Below are 7,558 nucleotides of genomic sequence, written 5' to 3' on the forward strand. Positions count from 1 at the left end.
GTTCAGCAGCCGTGTCCCCAGGGCTGCTCACCTCCCCGCCCCTGCCCAGCCCACAGTGCACTGACTTGTTCAGTCAAAGCGAGCCTGCTGCTTTGGCCTCAGCTGGCCGTCCTCTCAGGTGGGTAAGTGGGACAGTGCGGGAGAGGGTGCGGCATGGGCCCCAGCCCCATCAGCTCTAGAAAACAGATAAGAGCACAGGCCTTAACTGTACAGAACGGGACAGATCAGTGGCAGGGAGGAGACTGGGTCAGTCCATGGAATGAGAGATGATGATGGTGATTTCTTAACCTTGATGGAAGGGGGAAAGCCACATCTTACCAAACTCTTCCGCTGCATCGGAGAGAATTTAATTACATTTGGACATTTGAGTGAGAACCGGATGTGGCTCGAGCCCATCAGGCCAGCCGTGTTCAAGGAGCAGCATCTCTCCTGTGGTCCATGGGCCCCTGCGCTGTCTCACAGCCCCGGAGGGCGGCTCGGGAAGACCCCGCCTGGGAGCTCAGTGGGGTCTTCCGAGCTTCAAGGCTGGACTTCAGGAGGCAGGAAGGTCGAGGCTGGCTGCCGGACACCTGGTTCCCCGGGACAGTTTCCAAGCTCTGTGTCCTCCCCAGAGCCATGCTGAGTGGGCATGTTCGCGGGGCCCCACATGCAGACGCACACAAAGGAGGCCCGTCCAGCACCTGGCTGGGCGTCCTCTACCTCCACGCTGCCCCCCTGCATCTACCTCAGATGGCATCTGCCGCAGCTCTGCCCCCCGTGTTGTGCTGCTGGCCTGGAGCTACAGGGGGCATTTTGGGCCCGCCTGGGTGAGGACCGCTTCTGCAAGGGCCTCAGCCTGCTGAAGCATCAGAGATGGCAACCCCAGCTTTCTACCCAGGACCCCACTGCAGTGAGAGTGGTCTCTCCCACGCGCTCCGGGCGTATCCTGCTTCTTGAAGCACCTTCACATCCTCTTCTGTTTAGAGCCTCACATGCCCCGTGAGGTCTGCAGAGCAGCCCCTCCCCTCCTGCCTGACAGATGGTGATGCAGATGAGAAGTGAAGCAACCTGCCCAGGTCATTCAGCACGTCGGCAGCAGAACTGGGGCTAGAGCAAGTCCTCCGCGACACCCACGGGGAGGTTCAGCTCAAGGCTGCTCCTACATCTGGCTGATCTCAAGCATGGTTTCAGCCAGATTTATCACATAACTCAAAACCAGGGACCCGTGAGCCAGGTCAGCTCAGCCTTTGCCATCCCCAAGTATAATATGCTGTGACAGGACATACTCTGCCTGGGTCAGGATTTAAAGTTAGACAGACGTAGTGACACCGAGAGGGTCCCCACACATGGGGTGCTGGTCGAGGTGACCTGGGTGGGTGATCCTGCTCTCTTCTCCTTAAGCCAAGACTTGAGAGGGCTTGGGTCACGTGGGTTGCCTGGGAGCGGGTTGTGGCAGCCTTTCTGGTCTTCCCCTGGCTGGGGTTGGTGCCCTATCATGGCTGTTGTAGGGGGGACCCGGGGAAAGGCTCCAGCCCCCAGACAGGCCAGCCTACCCTCTGGCAAATACCACCTAAGTCTGGGAAGGGATCCGGGGCTGGGTTGTGAGCTGCTCTGCCTGGAACTCAGATGCTCTGCTCCCTTCTCCACCCCCAACACACACACACACACACACACACACACACGCACACACACACACACACACACACGCACGCACACACGCACGCACGCACGCACGCAGCTGGCTCCAAGGGAGGAGGGGGTGGGGCATGGAGGATGCCCTTCCTCATTCTTCAGCCTCCATCCCTCCCCCTCTTCCATTCCAGCATGCTCCTCTCCTGTCATCCCCACTGGACCCACCAGGAATTCGGAACCTAGCCTACCTCTAGGCCCCTGTCTCATGTATTAATGCCAGACTGGCCTGCTGTCACGAGTAGGGTTTCCAGAGGCCTAAGGACCTTTCCTGTTGGAGGGAAGAAAGGTGATGTGCCTTTTCCCCAGTTTTTCTGGGTGGAGCCTAAGGCACAGAGAGGGCTCTCCACTTGCCAGTTTCCTACACCATCCTTTCCAGGTATTGATCATGACTTTCACCTTCCAGGGAGTGGCCAGTGGGTGCCCAGAAGGGTCTGAGGTCTCCTTGAGGCCTCAGGTCTCCCCACAAAACCCCGAGGTTATTAGGCAGCTGTGCGTGGCCCCAGTGGCCAAGGGACACACTTCCAGGTACCTGAGCCATGAGCAGCAGATAATTTGCCCTTAATGTTTGGAGCTGGCAGCGGGGGAGGGGCTGGTGAGGGGCAAGGCAGGCCATGTAGCCTTGGCCTCATCCTGTGACGTTCTGGGTCTCAGTACCTGCGGGGGTCAGGAACAAGAGCTGGGCAAGGAGATAAGAAAGCGTGTTTGTGGGAGCCCTGTGTGTTGGAAGAGACTCCTGCCAGGAGGGAAGGCGTGTACCTGCCCACTGGCTGCAGGACTTGGGCCATTGGCACAAGCTCTCAGGGACCCCAGGCTGAGTGTGCAGTGAGATGACCAGAAGTAGGGTGGAATCAGTGGGCCAGGGCTCTGTGCTCAGACACAGGTGTGAAGACACCCAGGCCATTGTTAGCTGTCGTCTCCTCTCCCTCATGCCATCACCCAGACCAGGATTCCCATGATCTGAACTCCGAAGGCCCTTTTCATCCTCAGCCCCCTCAGCTTCGAGAAACTGCCCTCCTTCCTTCCACAAGTGTGCCCGGGAGGGGAATAAAAACCCCTGCTGGAGGAGAAAGGTGATACCTTCTCAGCCCTACCCCCCCCAGCCCCCATCCTTCCAAGACCTGGTGCTGGTGGAAGGCGAGGATCCCTGGTCTCTTGGCCTCTCTGCGGGCTCTGGAGCCTGAGGGGGGTGCCTGAGGGTGGGGTACGGCAGGGCTGAGGGGACAGGAAAAGGGAAGGTGCAGGCGGGCCGTGCAGCCTCAGTTCGGTGTGTCAGGGTGGGAAGAAAATCGAGGCCTCCCTACAGGCTGCCTGCCTCCTTTAACTGCTGCCCTTTTAACCTCCTGAAAAGTGCCCTGGGGCTGAGGCTGGCTCCAACCCAGAGTGTGGTCTGTGACAGAGCTGTCAGGGTTTCCAGAAGCCAGCTCAGGCAACTCCATCTCTGTCTCCCTGAAGAGACCCCCACCTCCGTGAGCCACTCCCGTTCTCTGGAAGAGAGAGCAATAGTTTCCAGGCCCAGGGCTGGTGTAAGACAAGCAGCCCCTGGCCGTGTCCACCCCCTAGTTGGCCTCCGGATCATCTCTTCGGGTTCCAGCACCAGGAAGCTGACAAACCTCCTGAACCCGCAGGATGCAGTCAAGCCCCCCCATCTCCTTAGCGCCTCTCTCTCCAAGCCCCAGCTTGCATAGCTGGTCCCAGGCCCTTGTTGGCAGGCCCCTTGCTGACAAAGTCGATTGCTTGGGGCAGACCCCGTTGAGATCCACTTGCCGAGCCTGAAGCAGTCCTGTGGTCCCCTGGTCTCCTCTCTGTATATCCCCTTCAGGGAAGATGCTAAAAATCGCTAATCTCCTGCTCAGAGGACCTCCTTCCCCCCACCCCACTCCCTGACCTCAACCCCCCAGCCAAGAACCCTCACGGCAGAAGGGGATGGAAGCCATTTCTGTGTGCAGACCTCTGAGCCAGGCACTGGGCACGATCGGGCAGTTTGGCTGACAGTTCCGTGCTCTGGGGCCACCCACTCCCCGGGGGTACCACTGAGCCCAACCCAGACAAGGGGCTTAACCACAGGCCCTGCTGACGGGGAAGAACTGGGAGGTGGACGCAGGAGGGAAAAAATCAATGCACGTCAACAGGGTTGGAAATTTATTTTCCAGCTCGGAAGAAGGTATTTTCAAAGAGGCAAGGAGGGAGATGAAAAGCTGTAAACACATATCTGCCATCTTCCTCTTCAGGCCATTTCTTGATTAAAAAGAAAGCCTCTTTCCCAAGATCCAGTGGAGAAGGGGGAGCGCGAACCGGTGGGGCCTGGATGCCAGAGACACCTGCTGGGGAGGGAAGATGGAGAGGGACCCCGAGGTCCTGTGGATAATCACAAGCGCTAATACAATTGCAGCAATAAGAGTAACTCCCATTTGCTGATGGGAAGCTTTAAGCACTTCATGATGTGCTCTACATGCATTGTTTAATTTAATTCTACGACCGCACTATGAAAGAGACAGTTACCCTCCTGCGCAGGAGACTGAGGCACAGAGGTTGAGTAACTTGCCCCAGATCTCCCAGGTAGCAGGACCCAGAGCCTGTGCTCTTAACCACTTCCCTCATCTGCCTCCCCAGCCTGGGCCGACATTGCCCCCCGCCCCCCGCCACTCCTCAGGCCCTTGAGGCTGAGGGGTAAGGGTGGGGGGCATTCTCCCTCCTCTCTGCTGGAAGTGGGCGGTGGGTGCCACCTAAGACTCCACCCCGAGGTCTAATCCTACACCCCGCAGGCCGCCTGGGTGGTTAGCTTGGGACGGGGGTGTGTGGCTGCAGCCAGGGCCCAGCAGAAGTGCCCTGCTAATCCCTTTAATGAGCAGCATCGAGGCTGAGTGTGCAGAGCTGGGCCGGCTGGAGCCTCTGAGCACACCAGAGGGGCCCGGCAGTAAATGCTACTCCTTTTGTGGCAAGGGAAGTGCCAGGGAGGCCTGGGGACTGAACCCCAGGGGTCCCAGGGACCCTCCGCCCAAACACACACACAGAACTGCCCTCACCGACCCCATTAGGTCCCGGAAACAGACCTTCCTCAGCCAAGTCCTGAGACGGGCTCTCCACAGTGCCCTCACCCACCAGAAGCCAAAGGGGCTTCCCTCAGGGTCTCGGCCAGCCACCCTCACTGCCATCGGGCCTGGAGGAGGCCTGGAGCAGGTCAAGCCCAAAGTAGGACTTAACTCCTGACCTTCCCCCTGGGGTCTCCTGCCCTCCTGGGCTCCCCCAGCTCCTCCCAAAGCTCACATAGACCCTGTGTCCTCAGCGTTTCACCCCCTCCCCAGGGATCGGGAACCAAGACCATAGCGCTTAGTAAAGTGACTGTTCCTGTGAAAAGAGACCTGCGCCCAGTCTGTCCCCAAAAGTCCCTGCCTTACCAGGCATTGCGCGGCCTCACGGGAGTGAAGGGGTCTGTACCCAGGGGAGAGGATAGTCCCAGGGAGAAGAACCTCCAGGGTGAAGCAGCGGGAGGACCAGAGAGAGGGGCTTCCTCATGCCCTCTGCCCCCGTGCCATCTCCTGCGCCGTGTAAGGTCCCCTTCCTGCCTCATCCTCTGCCTCTCCCCGGGTGGAGCCCTGCCCTGCTCATCGGCACCCACCCGCAGCTCGCAGGAGCCAGTCTGCTGCTCCTGCCTTTGCAAAGGGGCCTCAGGATCCTGCTGGGAGATGAGGGGCTGGGGTGATGGTGGAGTGAAGGACGGAAGACAGGCTCCCTCATCCTGCGTGGCCCAGCCCAAGATGGGGCAGCCAAGCTCCTGCCTCCTCACATGCTCCCTGGGTCTCCGTTGGCATACACGCCCAGGGAACCAGGCTCGCTTCTCCCTAACAAGGCCAGCCACCTCTTTGCCCCCCGCTCTGACACCTTCGAAATTTGCCAGGCTCCATAGAGAGTGAGGGCAGCATGAGGGCTGAGCTTTCTCGGTCCTTTGCTTACTTCCTGAGAGCCAAGGCGCCTCCTTTTTGCTTGCTGCTCATTCCACCGCCCCCCTACCCGCTGTGGCTTACCCATCCTGGCCCAGGGCATAGAGGGGCAGCAGGCCCATTCTCCAAAAAGAGCCAGCAGGGAATGGGTGGACACAGCCAGTGGGGAGCATTGGAGCCAGTCTTAGCGGTTTCTGGAGTTGTCACGTCACCGTCCTGGGGTGTGCAGCGGCCCAGTTCTCTCTCGTGGGGGGTTGTGTACCCAGAGCCAATGGCTTCCTGCTCTTCCTTGGTTTTGCTGCCTGCAAGATGGGGAGACCAGCACCCACCTCCCAGGCGCACAAAGGCGCTGGAGAATGTGAGGTCATAATAAGATTTTCTGTCCGAGTCCAGTCCATTGTCTAGGAGCTACTCTTCATCCCCTACCTCGCTCTGAGGCCTGGAGAGCAGCCTCCTTTAGAGCTAGCTTTTTCCCACCGGCCAGAATCCACCTACTTCTGCTGAGTCGGGAGGCTGCCAGGGATGCTTGCTTAGTCCCCCACCACAGAGCCCCCAGCTCTCTCTCCTGCAGCCCTGGCAGGTTTCTGGTGGGCTTTCCCCACAGATCCACCTCAGCTGCAGGAGAGTTGTTCAGACCCAGGGGTCTGGGGATTGGGGGAGGAGGGTGGCAGCCAGAAGCTGGGCCACTGAGTCAGAACATCCAGAGGCGTCCCCGAAAACTCAGCCTTTGTCTGTCTCCTCTTCCTCTCCTGGCATCCCACGTGCGTGGGGCGCAGCCGGCACTGCATGGGCCAGAGGCTCCTTCCCTCTCCCCCCCACCACCCGTCACCCTCACCGAAGGGGGTCTCGGCTGTGTCACGACACTTCCATCTCTGGGACCCCCAAGACTGGTCCCCAGGCCCCTACACATGCACGTCACTGCAGAATTCTGCTGCAAGCTTACCGTCCTCCCAGTGTGACTTCCCCACACCTCCCGATACCCCCTCCTGCTTGCAGAGGTCAGTGTATTTCTCCATCATTGTCCGGGTCTTTTCCCAAAAGGTTCCTCAATGCTCTTCTTTTCACAAGGGAAAAAAAAACAATGCCAACAGCCCAGCGTCCACGAGCAACCCAACAGTAACAAAGCATGTGTTCAGGATGGAGGAAGGTAAGGCCACACACTTCCGTTTGCCGCTTGCTCTGAGGGCTGGGCGGCTGGGTGGCCTGAGGGACAACCGTGTGCGCACCCCTCAAACACGTCCACATCCGCTTCTGCACACGCTCATCGTCCTGTCTCAGCGAGAGGAAGAGAGAGGGACTTGACAGAGGCACGTGGGAAAGCGCCCAGGCCCAGCCGGGCCCCTGCTTCTTGTGCTGGTAGTCATGCTGCAGAAGAGTGCCACATCATTCACCCATTCATTCGAGAAATGTTTTTTGAGCACCAGCTGTTTTCTAGGCCCTGCGGTTGGCACTAGGGAATACAGAGAGAAAGCACAGAACTGGCCCCCGAGAGACCCTCCACCTGGATGGAGACACGCGTGTGAGCAGGCGGTGCACAGTGTGCTAGAGGGCCCGGGGCAGGAGTGGGTACACAGCGCAGTGGGGCCTGGCCGGCTCTGCCAGGGCAACAGCACAGGCTCGTGCTTGCCCTTAGCTTCGAAGATGAGTAGGTGCCCTAGGGGCCTAGGGAGCCTGGGAAGAGCTTTTCCGTCAGAGGAAGTTAGATGAGCACCGGCCCAGAGGCCTAAGGCCGCCTGGAGAGGCCCCCAGACTGCCCAAGCTCACTACTGGTTCCTCAAATCCAATAACAGGAGAGGTTAGTGAGGTCTTGCGGGGGGGGGGGGGGGGGGCAGTCCCAGAGGCAGGGCCTACGGAGGTCAGTGCCCCCAGCCACAAGGCAGGCATGTCACCCTCTCCCCTGCAGAGGGGAACCCGGGAGCTCACGGGAAGTAAGCAAGTAGGAGCTGTTT

General features: G+C 59.5%; 1 protein-coding gene across 3 annotated transcripts in view; it reads left to right on the forward strand.

Moving 5' to 3' along the window:
* The window catches only part of BCAS3 (BCAS3 microtubule associated cell migration factor), a 592,536-nt gene that overhangs the window by 581,351 nt on the left and 3,627 nt on the right, over positions 1 to 7,558 (forward strand). Inside the window, exons 24-25 of one of the 3 annotated variants that reach the window (XM_007464906.1) lie at positions 3,776 to 3,782; positions 6,675 to 6,756. The exons of the other annotated variants lie outside the window; for them this stretch is intronic. Of the exons in view, the coding sequence (XP_007464968.1) occupies positions 3,776 to 3,782; positions 6,675 to 6,729 (62 nt within the window). The 3' untranslated portion in view covers positions 6,730 to 6,756. The remainder of the gene's footprint in view (positions 1 to 3,775; positions 3,783 to 6,674; positions 6,757 to 7,558) is intronic. 3 annotated transcript variants of the gene reach the window in all.

Source organism: Lipotes vexillifer, unplaced genomic scaffold, assembly GCF_000442215.2.
Source record: "Lipotes vexillifer unplaced genomic scaffold, Lipotes_vexillifer_v1.1 scaffold788, whole genome shotgun sequence".
Classification (NCBI taxonomy): domain Eukaryota; kingdom Metazoa; phylum Chordata; class Mammalia; order Artiodactyla; family Lipotidae; genus Lipotes; species Lipotes vexillifer.